Source organism: Syngnathus floridae, chromosome 1 (genome assembly GCF_059516105.1).
Source record: "Syngnathus floridae isolate MCC-2025c chromosome 1, RoL_Sflo_1.0, whole genome shotgun sequence".
NCBI lineage: Eukaryota > Metazoa > Chordata > Actinopteri > Syngnathiformes > Syngnathidae > Syngnathus > Syngnathus floridae.
The window spans coordinates 6,048,952-6,064,636 of record NC_142413.1 but is presented as its reverse complement, the minus strand read 5'-3'; the positions used below and the strand labels follow the sequence as shown (position 1 = coordinate 6,064,636).

Genomic DNA, 15,685 nt, shown 5'->3' with positions numbered 1-15,685 from the left:
TTACCAGAATTAAGTTGGAGTATCATGAGAAAAAGTCAGAATTTCACATCAATAACGCCATGAAGATGGAATCGTAGGCCAACAGAGATTAAGTGTTCATTTTGCAAGAAAAACTCACAAACAATGAAAAGTCATCATTTTTAACAGTGTATTTTCTCAAAAAACATTTGGTGGTAACATTCCCAACAGTCAGTTGAAGGCGCCAAACTCAAATATTCTTATTTGTCTTGTTCCTCACAGGTCTGGTGGACTCTCGCAGCTCCTCAAGCCCGTGCGCAAAGGTGCACTCTTTGGCCAGTAGGGGGCATCCCTGAGGGTGGTGACGGTCAAACCAGCACTGGCGGGTTTTAAGCGCGTTGGAGGAGGCCTCCGCCTTTCTTTTGCCATGTGTCCTCCAGGGCTTCCCATCCCGCCAGTCCCGGATGCGCACCTTTCCCCCTTCCACTGAAAGAAATGAAAAAAGCCTTTTTAACAACAGCCAAAATGAAATCGGGTGACACAAGAACCAATTTTCTAAGAAATAAATAAAACAATTGGCCTTACTAGCCAAAGCAGTGCCTTGTATACCTTGAAAAACTTGATGGTTGTTCTTAAGAAGCGTCTGCAGGCCTCCGCATTCGTTCTTGAGCTGCTTGAGTGTGTCCTGTTCCAACAGCGCCGCCACCTCACCCACACACAAGCTGCCTAGAAGTAAAGGGCAACAAACACAAAGCAGAAAGTTAAAGACGTTCGATGAGAAAGCCGCATTTTCACGTCAAAAGGCATACGAGGTTTGTGTACCTCCTCGTTTCCAGTCGTCGGAGGGCCGGTGCTCGTCGCACATTCCCAGCAGGGCTTGGGCCACGCGGAGCACGACGCCGTCCACCAGGTCGCGAGAGAGCGCCATGCAGTTGCGCACCGTTTCCGCCCGCTCTCGAGGCCGGAAGCCTGATCCCCAGCCGGTGACAATGTCGCTTTCGGGAGCGGCGTGGCGGCTCCGGATGTAACTGGCTCGTTGATCTTCCGCTTGATCTTCCTCACTAGCCTTGTACGTCCGCCTTTTTCCCAGCAGACACACCTGCATCAACAACAAATAAAAATAAAAAAAAAAACACTTAACTTTTTTTCCAAATTGATTTTCAGTCCAGTAATTAAAAAAAAAAAAAAGCATACCCGTTTAGTGGAGGGAATCCTGAGGCAGTCCCGGAACGTGTAGAAGCCACTAACTCGGCTCACTTCGTCAACAAAGTCAATGTATTCCTTGTACTGAGACTTTTGGCTATGCCGCCGCCGGTACTTTCCGAAAAAGTCGAAAAAGCAACAAGGGAGAACGAAGTATCGGCACGTGTAGGACGACCTGCAAAGCACACAAACGCCATCAAAGTTTCATCCAGAAGCCCCTCCCTCTTAGCCACTGCAGAACATAACGCCTCGCCTGGCCGCCATGATGGGGATCCAAGGCGTCAGCTCATCCGAGTGATTCCCGATCAACCAGTCCGTCTCCGGGAACAAGAAGTCCTCGCCGGGAGTGATGGCTTCCTCCTGAAAACGCAGACATGAAACAACAGGAAATGGAAGGTTTTGCACAGCTAAACTAAACCGATCAATAATATGGAAAAGTGGCCTTCTACTTGCTCACCTGTAGCACAGTGTCGGTGCCGTACATGTCCCAGATCTTCCGCTTACGAACATCAATGCCCTTTCCTGGGTGCTGCGAAAACAAAAAAATGCAACCAATTATAGTCGCAATGTTATAAAGACCATGTCATTTGACGAGATTAAATCTGTTACAGGACCAAAAATGCATCAGAATTGAAAATCCTAATTTTACCCCTTCGTTAGCAAGGATGTGCACAAGGAGTCCATTTCCGCAGCCGAGGTCTACAAAGGACTGGCGAGCGTCCACGTGGAGTTCCGCTCGCTCCTCGGACCAAAGCACCTGTGGTGGTGCCAGCGCGCATCGATTAAATAGAGTCAAGTTCAAGTCCCATCAGTGGAAATGAAACGACACACCCACCAGTAGATACGTGGCGATGGCGACATCTTCGTAAACAAACTTGCCTGGATCCGTCACCTCGGGCCATACCTAACGATACCAAACCATGCGAGAAACCTGACCATTTTTTTTTCTCTTCTCCTTTTTCTGACTATCTTACATTGTTTGAAACCTACCTTGACCAGGGCCTTGTACTTTTCCTTGAGCCTTTGGTAGACCATGCTGTACTTCTCGACGGGCAGCAGCGACAAGGTGTTGGGGAAAAGGCCGCTTTTGCACGTGACGGCCCAGCGCAGAAGCTTGGGCAGCAGGTCGGTCGCCAGCCAGGCCAGATTGGGGTAGGATACGCCGTCCGAGAACCACGTCTCCGCCGTCCGCACGTGCAGCTCCAACGCCCTGAAATTCATCAAGCCCCAATTTGTAATAATAATACGTGTGACAAGTACGTCTAGAATATTAACAAAATAGAGAATTAAATAATATGATATAAATTGACAGTACTAAAGCCTATATAAAGGCCTCCTGCCTATAATAGATGCCCGATGGCCACTCAATCACCACTGGCCGGAGTCCACCGCACACAACTTGATGCTGTAAATGTTGTCCTTCTTCCAAGACACCTGGCCGGCTTCGGCCTCCTCAAAGGGAACAAATGTCACCTGCTGTCCGTCCAAGTCTACAACAAAGATAACAGAAGTCAACAAGATATAAAAACAATATAAATAAAATACAAGAACGCAACAAAATAAGATGACGCTAACGACAACTACAACAAAGCTGTTAGCTTAATCCTGTTGTCATATAATATAATTTTACTGTTCTAGATTGTGTATATATATTAACCTTGTTTTGTGTATTTATTCATTTTCAGCATCCCGTTCCCCACCCTCCTCAAAGAGTCACTGTTCTTTGGGTCAGGCCGCGATTGTAAATGAGAACTTGTTCTTAATTGTTTGCCTGGGTAAATAAAGGTTAAATTAAAAAAAAAAAAATTAACCAGGCAAGAGGTCAATACTACAAGGCAAAAAGTCAACTGGAATACAAAAAGACCACAAAAAGTCAACAAAAACATGACAACACACACACACACACGCACACACACACGCACACACACACACACACACACAAAGACAAATCAAGTGTGACGATCATTGGGACTTTAACTTGAAAACAAGACCCCGAGTGGAAGTAAAGAAAATAAAATAAAAAATAAAAAGCAAGGCGGGGAAACAAGAACACAAAAAAAAAACTACAACAAAGCAAGACAGCAAGAAGAAATCAAGAAGTCTTGCTTTTGCTTCCAGCTTTTACCTTTGACAACAACCTCTTTCTGCTTGCGTGTTCCATATGTGTTGACTTTAGGGATAAACGTCCTGATATGAGAGGAAAGACATGTTCGGTGAGTGTTGTCTCTGCAGCTGCCACTGAGCCAAGCCACAACATCATGGGGCAGCAACCGTAGCGCTGCTTCTTCATCATCTCCGTCCATCGTCTCCTGGACGCCGCACAGGCGCTTGTTGACAACGTGAGGTTTCTTTATCCAGACGTCCACGGCTGACCAGAAGCCATCGGGAAGGTTTTCACATTCCGCCGGAAATCTGACCTCAAATTGTTTGGGCATAGTTGAGCGTAAGAGACGCTTCAGCCACATGCGTACATGAGCAGCGCGATTACTTCCGGGTTTGTTTTTCTCTTGACAAACGACCGCTTCACGATTTTGACAAACACCGATGTCTGAGCATTGATTAAATCACAGAATCGTACTTTGTGCTAAAAACACAAAATGAGTCAAATTGAAATAAGTTTCTCAACAGAGGAATATATCTATTTGTGGAGCTGAATATTCTTCTCTGTGATGGCGTCTTCACACGTGACGACCAAAGAGGGCGGGTTTGAATAAATGGCATGCGCTAGGGAGATAACAGTCTGTTACCACAAGAGAGCGCTATTTATTTGTATTTGAGACGTGCACGAGCGAAAAAATACTTGTAACGTCCCTTTTTCACGTTTTCAAAACATTGTTTTTAAATGATGTGATGTTCTCTTGTGTGTTTTACAAAAATAACACACGATTTGTAAAATAATAGACGGTTGGATGGATGGATGGATGGATGGATGGATGGATGGATGGATGGATGGATGGATGGATGGATGGATGGATGGATGGATGGATGGATGGATGGATGGATGGATGGATGGATGGATGGACAAACGGAAGGACCCCCTTCTGCGTAGGGTGCGGCACTGTTGCGCTATTTTCGGGAATGTCTGCTGTACGCGCACTTGCTCCTTTTTTTTCTGCTCCTCTTATTTATTTATTGTTGTGTTATTTATTCATCATTTATTCAGCACGCTTTTGTTATACTTGTTTACTTGTTTGTCTGTTGTGAGCCATGTCTTGTCACCGTGGGATAGGGGGGAACGAAATTTCGGTTTCTTTGTGTGTCTTTGGCATGTGGAGAAATTGACAATAAAGCTGACTTTGACTTTGACTTTGAAATGAATCATCAGAATCAGCTTAATTGGCCAAGTTTGTGCATGCCAAATAAGAAATCTGATTCCAGTTGATCTCAGCCTCTGGACAACATTTAAGTGACTAACAACATTCAGGTGACTAACAACATTATCAGTGTGTCATCACATACCACGAGGTAAAACTCGTTAAACAATTTTAGAAGAAAGGGAAACATTAGTTACATATGTTGTGAAATACTCAAGACATATATCGAAGAAACATAATGGCCTGTGATTGGATAAAGGTAAGTCAAGGCAGTCACCCACTCGTGAAATGAGAAATTAAAAACAATTCCCACACTGGAAGTGTTAGCTGAAACTAAACTTCCCCCCCAGAAACTGCTCATCCATTACTGGAAATAAACAGGGTTGCGCAATACAGTCCATGGACCTACATTATTCTAAACGTCTCTTCAGAATGATTTTAGGGCCAGGGACCGTAGGTTCCCCTCCCCTACCGTAAATGGTTATCATTGCTCTTTTCCACTCTGAAAAGCAACAAATCATCCGGTCCGATGTGGAGGACTGACTGTGGCAGGAAGTGCAAAGTTCAGACAAGATTGGATTGCTGCATACAAACACGTCAGAGGCTGCAAAGAAATCCTGTTGAACCTGCTTAGCAGGCGCCGCTATAGAGTGGGAGAAACCCTTGAAAAACACATACTTCACCCGGAGAACATCTTTTCAAAACTGGAAACCACTCATGTAGCCATCATGAAACTAACATTTTATACTTTTAGAAAACATGATCATATTTGGTTATATTATCCCGAAGAAATACTATATGGTGTAGGTTTGGCATTTGTAATTATATTCGTAATTATATTTGGTCAATTAATTAAATTGTTTTGGATATCTTACATGAAACATACTGCAGTAATACTAAACAGTCATTATAAAATCAGATTAACCAAAAGACGCCAAATTGCCAAAATATTGAATTGCTTATTTTGTAAAGGCTTTTCATGATTTATATAGTCTTTATGCAGGTTTTCATTGTATATTTTGATCATCTATATTTAAATTTGTTTTAATATTGGGGAAAATATAAAACCAATTTGAGTAGTATAATGTTGTAATATTAAATGTAGCTACGATGAACGATATTTAATGGAAAGAAAGAAATAGGCGTTTCTACATTTTTTTTTTTGTCTTTAAACAAAAACATTTTCATTAAGGACTACATTTTTAACACGTCGAGCACAAAGCCCACCCCGGCTGTTGTACTTTCAATTAAGTACTAGGTTTATTTTAGATACTTAAAAAATATATTTTTATTCATTTTCTTTTGTTTCAAATGTCACTTGCGTCCTTAACGCGTCGATTCAGGTGAGGCATGGGCGGAAAAAGGTGTAACTTATCCCGGAAATGAGAAAAAAAAAAAAAAAAAAAAGACAGGTACGTTCCTGGAGTCTCACTGAGTTTTTGTTGACTCGCTCCGAATTGAAACCGAACGAGTTTAAAGTGACGTTTAGCGGATTTTTTTTTTTTTTTCTGTTTGTGAAAGACAAGAGGGAATTCTGGAATCTGTGGCGCTTTTTGAAGACTTTTCAAAAGATTTGTGGGGTGGACGAAGACATGCCGTCTGGAGTAAAGGTGTGTGTGGGGGGGTGACGACGAGCTGTCAACAACATTCGTCGCTTACTCTATGTAAGTTTCAAATAGAAAGCACGCATGACACATTGGAATTATATTTTGCATATCTTTCATTTGTAATGAATAACTTGTTAACACTTGCATTACACTGCGATACACACCACTGTATCTACTCCGATATAGTGACGTTTTATTATCGATAATAGTTAATATATAGAATATATTTGTCGCGTAAAATGACTCACCTTTACAGTATATAATTGAATAGGAAGTGTTTAGCTTGTCCGCCTTACAATTCTGAGGGTCTGGGTTCGAACCTGTGGAACTTACACTTTTGCAAGACTAAATACGATTTTCAGCATTATCAAGAGTCCAGTCAATTTTTGTGAACCGATTTAGGTGTTTGTATTTGTTGTTCATTATTAAAAGAATTAAATGTAAGCAAATGAGAAATGTAAATATTTAACCGTACACACTTTAACTACTTTTTTTTCAACGTCATCAATGATCAACCTGGCCATGACTGCCCTTTAAAAAGATGAACTAAAATGTCCATAGATGTGAGTGCTATTGCTCGTTTATCATATGGTAGGTCCCCTGCTCGTGGGTGCACCCAAAGTCAGGTACCATGGATGGATACCAACTGATGATTGTGTTGACGTTACGGAGTGTGATCACAAGGAGTCAAGTGTGTTTTCAGTAGCTGAGCCGGTTAAAGATTCATCACTGTGCACATAAACGTTAGCATCACAAGCACTAACTTTGCTAGTTCCCGTTCATTTGTCCCCCCACATGCTGACAACTCAGGGTAGTTGAAGGCCAACTGGGCATTAAAACACATTTAACATGAGCTGCACATCAAGATCAAACAAAACAAGTTATTTGTCTCCTGCTAAAATCTCAGTGAAACTATTGCAGAAAAGCTTCAGTATTACCCGCCCGCTGCCTGCTTGCGCTCCGAGCGCCCGCCAATGGAGCAGGACACACAATGGTTGTATCAACTCCTGGCTGACGTGCAGCTGGAGAAGTTCTACCTGCGCGTCCGCGACGGCCTCAACATCACGCGCATCGAGCACTTTGCCTACGTCAAGGAGACCGACCTGGAACACGTCGGCATCAGCAAACCCGGTGAGCCTCATATGCAAGAGAGTATGCGCCATTGCAAAATGTCCAAAGCGTCGTAATACATTCAATCAAGCGCATGTACTTGGTTTTCATTTTCCATCGGCCGATTCTATTCTTGACATCGCACTTTTTTTTCTGAAGCACAAAGAAGATTATGGGACGCACTAAAACGTCACAAGACATCTCGAAGCTGGCGCTCGTGGGTGCCTAAGGTATGAGAACATGGAAAAAAAAAACAAAAAAACAACTGCATTCATGACGCACCTGAGCCACCGTGATGTCTCGCACACGCAGGGGCCGAGCGGTCGCGGTCCAGACAGCGAGCCCAACGTGGAAAGCGCCAGCCGGGCGCTCCCCAGCCTCATCCAGGATAGCGAGCTGGTTCTCGGGGAGAAGCTGGGCTCCGGCTCCTTCGGGGTGGTCAAGAAGGGCGAGTGGCACACGCCTACCGGAAGAGTTGTAAGATAAATGCAAACGTGGAGGTTGGGGGTTTGATGTTTTGACGGTCTTTGGATGAGAAAAGTTTCTAAAATAATACCGCAAAATGAAGAAAATGTCACTTTGTTTTGGTTTGCTCCAGGTACCCGTGGCGGTGAAATCTCTGCGGAGCAGTTTGTCCCGCCAGGCGGACACCTTAACAGACTTTTTGCAAGAAGTCACCTGCATGCAGTCGCTGGACCACCCGCACATCATACGACTTTACGGCGTGGTGCTCACGCAGCCCCTGAAAATGGTGAGTGAAGCCCCACCGCTAACACCCGCCACCTTCTTGGTGCTAACGAGCCTGCCGCTCTGCCCCCCCTTGCAGGTGACCGAGCTGGCCTCGCAGGGCTCGCTGTACGACACGCTGCGCTCGCGGCAGTTCGAGTACCCGCTGGCGCGTTTGTGGCTCTTCGCCTGCCAGATCGCGTCGGGCATGGACTACCTGGAGACGCGGCGCTTCATCCACAGGGACCTGGCGGCCCGCAACGTCCTGCTGGCGTCTAGAGAGATGGTGAAAATCGGCGATTTTGGCCTGATGAGGGGCCTGAGCCATGACGCCGACCACTACGTCATGTCGGCGCATCGGCGGATCCCCTTCGCATGGTGAGCGCCCAAACTAACTAATTCGCCCGTGTCAAATGGATATGACGTCTATAGCCGACAATGGCAGTAAAGTTAAGCAGCAATTGACTACGGTCGCCGTTTTGAACTTTGGTACCCCAATTGCTCTGGTATTCACAATTTTTTTACGCCTGCCAGGTGTGCTCCGGAGAGCCTCCGCGTGGGTTCCTTCTCGCATGCGTCCGACGTGTGGATGTTTGGCGTTACCCTGTGGGAGATGTTCACTTACTGCGAGGAGCCGTGGTTCGGCCTGTCGGGAAGACAGGTAAATGGGCGGGTCACAGCGGCCAGCTGGGCTGAGCTGAGCTGAGCTTTTGTTTTGCAGATCCTATGGCGCGTGGAGCGCGAGGGCGAGCGGCTGGAGAAGCCACCCGACTCGCCTCAAGAGTTGTACGCCGTCATGAGGAAATGTTGGGCGTGCGAGGCGGCCGAGCGGCCCGATTTCGCCCGCCTCATCGCAATGGTGACCGAGGCCAAGCCCATGGAGGTCCAGGCTGGCCGGGAGTTCTCCGAAGCCAGGAAGCTGGCGCTGGCGCCCGGGGATCTCGTTACCGTCGTCGAGCACGGGTAACTAGGACTGGGCATCTGTAAAGCTGTCGCTAGGCTATGCCTGATAAATTTTCCTCACAGAAATATATTTTTTGTTGGATTATGACTAAATTATACAATTCATCTCTGATAAGACGGCAATTTTTTGAAAGAGTCGTGAGGCGCGGGCAAATAAAAAATGGAGGCCGTATCCCAAAACTGACCGAGCTGATGCAATGTCCACCTACCGTCCAGCCTAGAGCTCAGCGAGTGGCGTGGCCAGAACCAGAGGACGCTCAGTGTGGGCTGGTTCCCTCCGAGCGTCATCGTGCCCCCCGCTCCGGCACTAGTCCCTCCCGTTGCAGTAAACCCCACCTCCACTTTCATCTCACCCCCGCTGAAGGGCAGCCTGCATCACGCGGCGCATGGGGATGTCCACGTGTCTCGTAGCTGGGGATCGCCCGACAACCTGGACGAGTCAGTCGCTGCAATATAATACAATACGCGGCGGGGGGGGGGGCTTACCTACTCATACTTGTGTGGTGTGTGCAGAGGCAGTAGCAGCTGGAAGCAACCCAGGGAGAAGGAGACATCCAATCTGCTCAAATTGTCAGGTACTGTATTTCTTCAGATAATTCCCTCCGATCCAGAAAAGGCCCGACCTACATTCTTCATTAGTGTCGTATGTCCCGCAGGTATTTCCCGAAGCCTAGAGTCAGTTTTGAGCGGTCGGCAGTCGCAAGCGCCTCCACCGCCCCCCTCAGGGAGGGCGGGAGCTCCGCCGATGGTGGCCCGCAGCGTGGTTGTCCAGCAGGACCCCCGGCGTTTCAGCGAGGCCAGCGTCCTGCCGCCTCCCCGACCGCCACCGCCCAACCTCAAGCGCTCCAACTGGAAACCTCAGAAAAGGCCCACAGTGCACCCGATCTCGGGCTCCCACTGGCTGCCACCGCCGCCGCCACCTCCTTCAGGAGGGGGCGCCAACCTGCCCAAAATGTCCCAGCTGGCACGTTCCACCCCTCAACTGGATGATTACGGGGACGGGAGAGAGCGGCTTCGTGAAAGGGAGAAGCCGTCCCCTGTGCTCTACACCAGGGACACGCTCATCTCACAGGTATTTTATTTCCTCCCCGTAATTATTTAATCCAACGAGATTACAACTGTACTGGGGAATATTTTCTCCCAACATTTGTTGCTCATATATAAATCTAAAAATCGCATAAGATGCCAATCTAATTTCTCGTAAAATTAGGACGGTCGTCTCACTCTTCTGGTTGTTGTGTTCAGGTGATGGAGGCCGTGCACGGGGTAACCATCGAAGAGGCTCACGGCGCTCTGCAACGCAACGACTGGAACCCGCTGCGAGCTGAGCAGCAACTTAAGGTGAGAAATCAGACCTTTTTTTTTTTTTTTTTTTTTTTAATCCTGCGAAGATTACGACTTTATTTTCTCGTTTGTTTTGTCAAAACCTTTGCACTAATACTTTGGACTGTCCCTAGTTGGAACAGCTCTACTCGCTGAGTCTGTGCTCTCGAGAGGACTGCCTGCGGATCCTGACCAGGTACCAGTGGAACCTGCAGCTGGCCAGCCGCTACCTCATCCGCTGGTCGCGCGACGAACGGTCCGCTTCGGCCGAAAGGGAGCGGGCAGTGCTTAGCGGCGAGCGACGGCTGTAAAACTGCAATGTCACTTTTCAAAAGACACTACTTACACTTTTTTAAAAGTATATTTCCTGGGATGTTCATATTGTTCTGTTGAATAAATTGATTTTGAGAAGTTCTTGCATCTTGTATAACATTTACATTTAAAAAAGACATTTTTGTGCAATTCATTTTCTTTTTAACTCAAATGTGTGTTTGATATTTATTTAAGTACAACTACTGGTAAATTGCTGCGAGCATGTAGCATTCCTTATTATGGAGTGGGCTCAAGGTTTTTTTTTGGTCCTATATTATTTAGACAAAAACTGAATTTATCAGAAACTAATGATCACAATTATATAGGTATAAATGAAAAAAGAAACGACGTGACTAGCAGTGTCATGGGTATATTAATACACAGTGCTTCTATTTTTACATTCATATTGATTAAAAAATGTCAGAAATGTTTCAAACAGATATGTAGAAAAGTGACTATTGGATGAGAGGTAGTGTCAATATCTGCCAACAATTCTCGGAGTGGATAAATAATCAGGCATGTGAGTAGGAGCCTGGCACATTATCCAAGGAGAATAAATGAATTTTGCGGGATGACTGGCACGGCTTCAGTGGGGGAAAAATTTCATTGAAATCGCATTATTTACAATTTGCACATATTCGGACTGAGCCTCATCACACAGCCTGGACGTGACACGCCACTACAATGCCCGATGTTGGATGTCTTGACATAAAGTCAGTTCAAATCCAATTCGCCTTCCTTTTTTTTTTTAGCTCTTGCAAGGTTTTTTTTTTTTTTTTTTTTGCCATGTGGCATATTGTGTTTGGGGGAGCCTCCTTAAACATTGCAGTACTATCCGACCCAGGATACACAAAGTGGAACTTCCTATTGGAGTGATAAGTGGCGGTCGGACAGATATTCCCAAAATTCTTAACTATTCATTTGCTTTTTTAAGAGAAGACGGTGCTGCGCTGATTGGCCTCACCCACTTTCTCAAAGAACATGAAATCCTGTCAAGAAAATGAAAAGGAACCGCTCAGCAATGCGTTTTGGGCGTAAGCGAGATGAAGAGGAAGCAAACTTACAATGAGGAAGCAGGTGCCCAGGAGGACAGCTTTCATTTTCACATCCAGATCCAAAGGGAACTGGATGCCAAAGTTGTCCGTGTCGGTGAAGACTTCCTTCAAGAGGCCGCTCCACTGCTTGCTGATGTGACCGATGGGCTGACTGCTATCTTTGCCCGTCAGCTGCAAAACAAACAGCGAGAGTCACAAATGTACAAGGGAAAAAAATAAATCTATAAAAGTGCTGTAGTTTGTTTGACCTCAAAGTTGACATCCCCGCAGCAGTTGCAGGCGAAACAAGGCCCCTCCAGCTTCAACAGGGTCTCCTTGTTGGGCCCCTGGATGGAGAAGCGTGGAATGAACGGGTGCCAGTCCTGCTTGACGAAGCCCACGGTGGTACCTGGCGGCGCCTGCACCTCCATCTGGGGAGAAGAGGGAGGGGCCGGGGCATCAGACACAACCACAGAATTCACACTTGACAATCCTTGACAATCCCACCATGTCGCTAGCGGTTCAATGTGGTTTCCATAGTCCTCTTCAAAAGTATTGGAACACCAAGGTCAATTTATTTGTAATCAAGCCTTCACTATAGTCATCGTTGCAGTATACAAATTGGCCTTGCTGTTCTAATACTTTTGGCACGGACTGAACAGCTGAGTTTAGAGAGCGCGTTAGCAAACATCACCGAGGTGGCATGACTCCAGTTAGGAGCGCAAACAACAAGCGAGCAGTCAAAGAAGATCATGTGTGTGCTCAAACCAGCTGCTCAGCTTTCCATTCCACAAAGCACAGTGGGTTTGGGAAATCCCACGGGATCAGGACTAAATGATTTGATTTGGATTCAAATTGAATCAACAATTTCAAATGTGATAGGTTAAACAAAATGGCTCATCGCCAATCAGATTGCAGCGACAACGCTGAGCGGGCAGATTAGACAGACATGGCAACACGGAGACTGAAATGTGATTGGAACAAAAAAAAAAAATGAGAAGGAAAGCAAACCTCTTGCAGGCAGCACGGACACCAGCACGAAACGCAGCGGAAGGGCCTGATGAGGCGGATGACCTCGCGGTCACTGTTGTCCTTAATCTTCATGTCAAAGCTGCGCAGCGAGCCGCAGCAGTTGCGCGTGCAGCAATCGTTCTTCTCCTTAGCTTTGTAGATCTTCTGACCAAGGCTGTTCTTGATCTCATACTGGTTGTTGGTCTCGAAGCCGATGAACGCTAGCAAACGGCAATCGGTTAGCATGCGACGTTTTTAGTCGAGGGGGAGCCGGAGCAGCCTACCTTCCAGAAGTTCCACTTTCTGGTGGATCAGAATCTGGTCAATCTAAAAAGAAAACAAACAAGGAGATGAACTGCATTGTTTTTCTCACTGCTAAGTGTTTGACTCATAAAATAATCACGTTCGCACAATCTTGGACAACGTACTGTACAAAGGTCAGAAAGCAGAAGCTGAACCTTTATGGTTTCTTTTTTTTTTTTTTTTTTTTTTTTACAAACAATACTAATAGAGTCAACCACACACTAAGACATGCTGAAGAATCGAGTTACCTGAGTGAGGTATTCGAGCCCGGGAGGAACCCCAACAGGTACCACAGGAACTGGGGCTGGCGCAGGGCTGATGGCCCCTGGGGAGCCGCCCATTGGTCCCGGTTGAAACACAACAGGAGGTGGACCTTGGGTGTAGTCAATGTTGAAACCTGGGGTTGGAGCGGGGGCCCCATACCCGCCCTGAAATGTAGGATAGGGGGCCACCGATTGGCCCCCTTGATGAGTCATTGGGTAGGGCACCTGGTTGTTGTAACCTGGCAAAAACAACAGAGTTCAGCAGCACAAAACTGGTGTGACACAACCATGCAAATCTTGTTAAACAACTTAAAAAGTAAAAACAGATCAAACATGTGGGCAACTAACCTGACATAATGACTGGTTGTGACTTCACGTTACCTCTTTCTCAACTTCCTGTCACTTCTTCTGGGGAAACTAATGGGAGTGACGGAAGCGCGTTTAAACTTTTTCAAAAATGTTAAAGTGACGGTTTTGAAAATGTATACAGATACACAAACAATGCCCCTCTACAAATAATTATTTGTTTCCATCACTAGCGAGTGCGGGCCTTCGGTGACTGGAACAAAGTTAAACGGTGACATTTGACCGCATGGAAACGAAACATTTTTTTTCGTCCGACGACTCAAAAATAACGTTGTTTTTTTCATCGTTGTTGTTTTTAAAGCTGAAGCTACAGTCGACATAAACTCACCAGTTGAATGAGCAACTGTTTGAGCTCCTCCAAGGTAGAAAAAGTCCACAATCTCGTCGTTTGGTTCGTATATGTTGTTGTAGATTCCTCCCAAGGAAACAGTCTTCCCGTTTGATCCACGCCCCTTTCTTTATCTTTTTTTTTTTTTTACGTTCGTCATCACGCACAGTGAAAAAAGTGAACGCCCAATCTTTAAATAGTCACGATTGTGGCTCCATAAATGCTACGGGATGTATGGATGGCGTTTCAGCTTGTTCGCTTCGATTTGTGTTGTAAAGATAAGTACCAGTGGATACTGACGTCATTGGATTTACTGTTATTGTGCTGTCCACAAGAGAGTGCCATTACGCCACTCACGCTTACCTCTGAATAATATTGCAAAAGTTTTAGTTTTTTAAATACATTAAGATCATTGCTTACGAAATACAACTTGTCTTCATTAAATTAGTTATGGGATATTATTGCATTTCTCGTTATTATTTTATCGTTTTTCTTTTGCTGTCATTCATTCTTCACTCGATTTTTTTTACTTCAGAAATATATATTTTACGAATAAAGACATGACCACAATGACAGTAATAATAATAATAATAATAATAATAATAATAATAATAATAATAATAATAATAATAATAATAATAATAATAATTTGTTGGCAGACAGTCATGGAATACAGACATCTTCCTCTCTTTTGCCACAATATAATAATATGAATACAGACACGCAATTCATTAAATGTAATCAGCAATAATTGTAATATTATTGCAATATTTGTTTTAATTCATTTATGTATTATTTTTAAAAGCATATTTCTCGTACATTTTTATTATTATTATTATTATTATTATTATTATTATTATTATACATACATACACACGTTCACATACACGCATGCATACACACTGTATATACAACTGTCATGTTCTTTCTGTTTTGATCTTTTTTTAAATTTAGTTTGTATTTAGACTTTCTATGTTTTCCTTGTTCCTATATATATAAATGTCATTTTTCTCTTGCGTTCCAATTTTTCAATATCTCGTTAGGTTATTGTTTCCACCTTGTCTTGTCGGTTTGATGTGGGTCTTGCGGTATTATCTCCATCCGCACTGGGTGGTCCCCATCTACACGAGAAATTTGATGAGTCCTCGATAAGGACGCTAATCAGTCAGTGTGCAAAAGCGGCGCTGCCTCGCTTCATTTACGTGTGCGCTCGCTCAACGCTGGAAAATGCAACTTCAAGACTGCTCAACGCACTTAGCCTCGGGAATTCGAGACGTAAAATGGGCACAAAAGTCTTTTGTAATCGCTCCCGAAACAAAGTCGGAATTCTAATGAGAAATAGTGCCCATTTAAGAGGAAAGAATTAGGAGAAGAAAGTCACGATTCCTCACACAATTATTATTTGTCGTAAATGTTACTGAAACCTTACGGGTGTTTCTGAAAAAGTCATTTTTAAGTGAAGCAGTTGTAAAAAAAACATTTCTTTGCGTATGTAATATACTGCCTCCTGGTGGCCATGACGCGGACATAAACAGAAGGAGCTGCACAATGACATTTAAATTGTATTCAAATTTTCGTACACCTCTTATACCACGAATTGTATTTGATTATATTAGTATTTTAGAATATTAGTACTGTTGTGTCTTGTGTATATCTTTTTATAAAATACAATACTGGTGAAAATTAGTTTTCAGGGCGGCTGGAACAGATGAATGGCATTTCTATTCATTTCAGTGGGGTGAGATGATGTGAGCTGCGCTTATGCTCACAGTACGAATCAAACTCATTGGTCAATTAAAACATGATTTAAAAAAATATACAGTTTGTTTTTCCATCCAAAATATAAGACAAGAGGAAAAATTAG

The 15,685-nt window shown here is 44.5% G+C and overlaps 3 protein-coding genes across 5 annotated transcripts; 1 reads left to right on the top strand and 2 right to left on the bottom strand.

Moving 5' to 3' along the window:
• Positions 1-134: 134 nt before the first annotated feature.
• Positions 135-3,872, bottom strand: trmt44 (tRNA methyltransferase 44 homolog). Of its 2 annotated transcripts, XM_088381386.1 has the most exons (12): positions 3,433-3,872; positions 3,287-3,348; positions 2,534-2,651; positions 2,152-2,371; positions 1,997-2,065; positions 1,811-1,918; positions 1,619-1,690; positions 1,415-1,521; positions 1,153-1,336; positions 781-1,057; positions 568-684; positions 135-444 (listed from the first exon to the last, which is right to left on the bottom strand). In XM_088381386.1, exons 1-12 carry the CDS (start codon positions 3,624-3,626, stop codon positions 209-211), a joined length of 1,764 nt encoding a protein of 587 aa, XP_088237512.1. In that variant the 5' UTR covers positions 3,627-3,872; the 3' UTR covers positions 135-208. The 2 variants fall into 2 exon arrangements, with proteins under 2 accessions (XP_088237512.1, XP_088237503.1); XM_088381377.1 differs by having other exon boundaries at positions 3,287-3,871.
• Positions 3,873-5,865: 1,993 nt separating this feature from the next.
• Positions 5,866-10,615, top strand: tnk1 (tyrosine kinase, non-receptor, 1). Its single transcript, XM_088380456.1, has 13 exons — positions 5,866-6,139; positions 7,004-7,213; positions 7,352-7,422; positions 7,505-7,669; positions 7,791-7,943; positions 8,019-8,296; positions 8,453-8,579; positions 8,640-8,881; positions 9,098-9,319; positions 9,395-9,456; positions 9,538-9,953; positions 10,127-10,222; positions 10,339-10,615. Exons 2-13 carry the CDS (start codon positions 7,057-7,059, stop codon positions 10,513-10,515), a joined length of 2,166 nt encoding a protein of 721 aa, XP_088236582.1. The 5' UTR covers positions 5,866-6,139; positions 7,004-7,056; the 3' UTR covers positions 10,516-10,615.
• Positions 10,616-10,870: 255 nt separating this feature from the next.
• LOC148403696 (phospholipid scramblase 1-like) lies at positions 10,871-14,100 on the bottom strand. 2 transcript variants are annotated; one of them, XM_088380465.1, is made up of 8 exons: positions 13,822-14,100; positions 13,476-13,544; positions 13,113-13,366; positions 12,846-12,888; positions 12,562-12,782; positions 11,820-11,981; positions 11,581-11,742; positions 10,871-11,505 (listed from the first exon to the last, which is right to left on the bottom strand). In XM_088380465.1, the coding sequence occupies exons 2-8, from the start codon at positions 13,480-13,482 to the stop codon at positions 11,446-11,448; spliced, it is 909 nt and encodes a 302-aa protein (XP_088236591.1). In that variant the 5' UTR covers positions 13,483-13,544; positions 13,822-14,100; the 3' UTR covers positions 10,871-11,445. The 2 variants fall into 2 exon arrangements, with proteins under 2 accessions (XP_088236591.1, XP_088236598.1); XM_088380472.1 differs by lacking the exon at positions 13,476-13,544.
• Between the last annotated feature and the right edge of the window lie 1,585 nt (positions 14,101-15,685).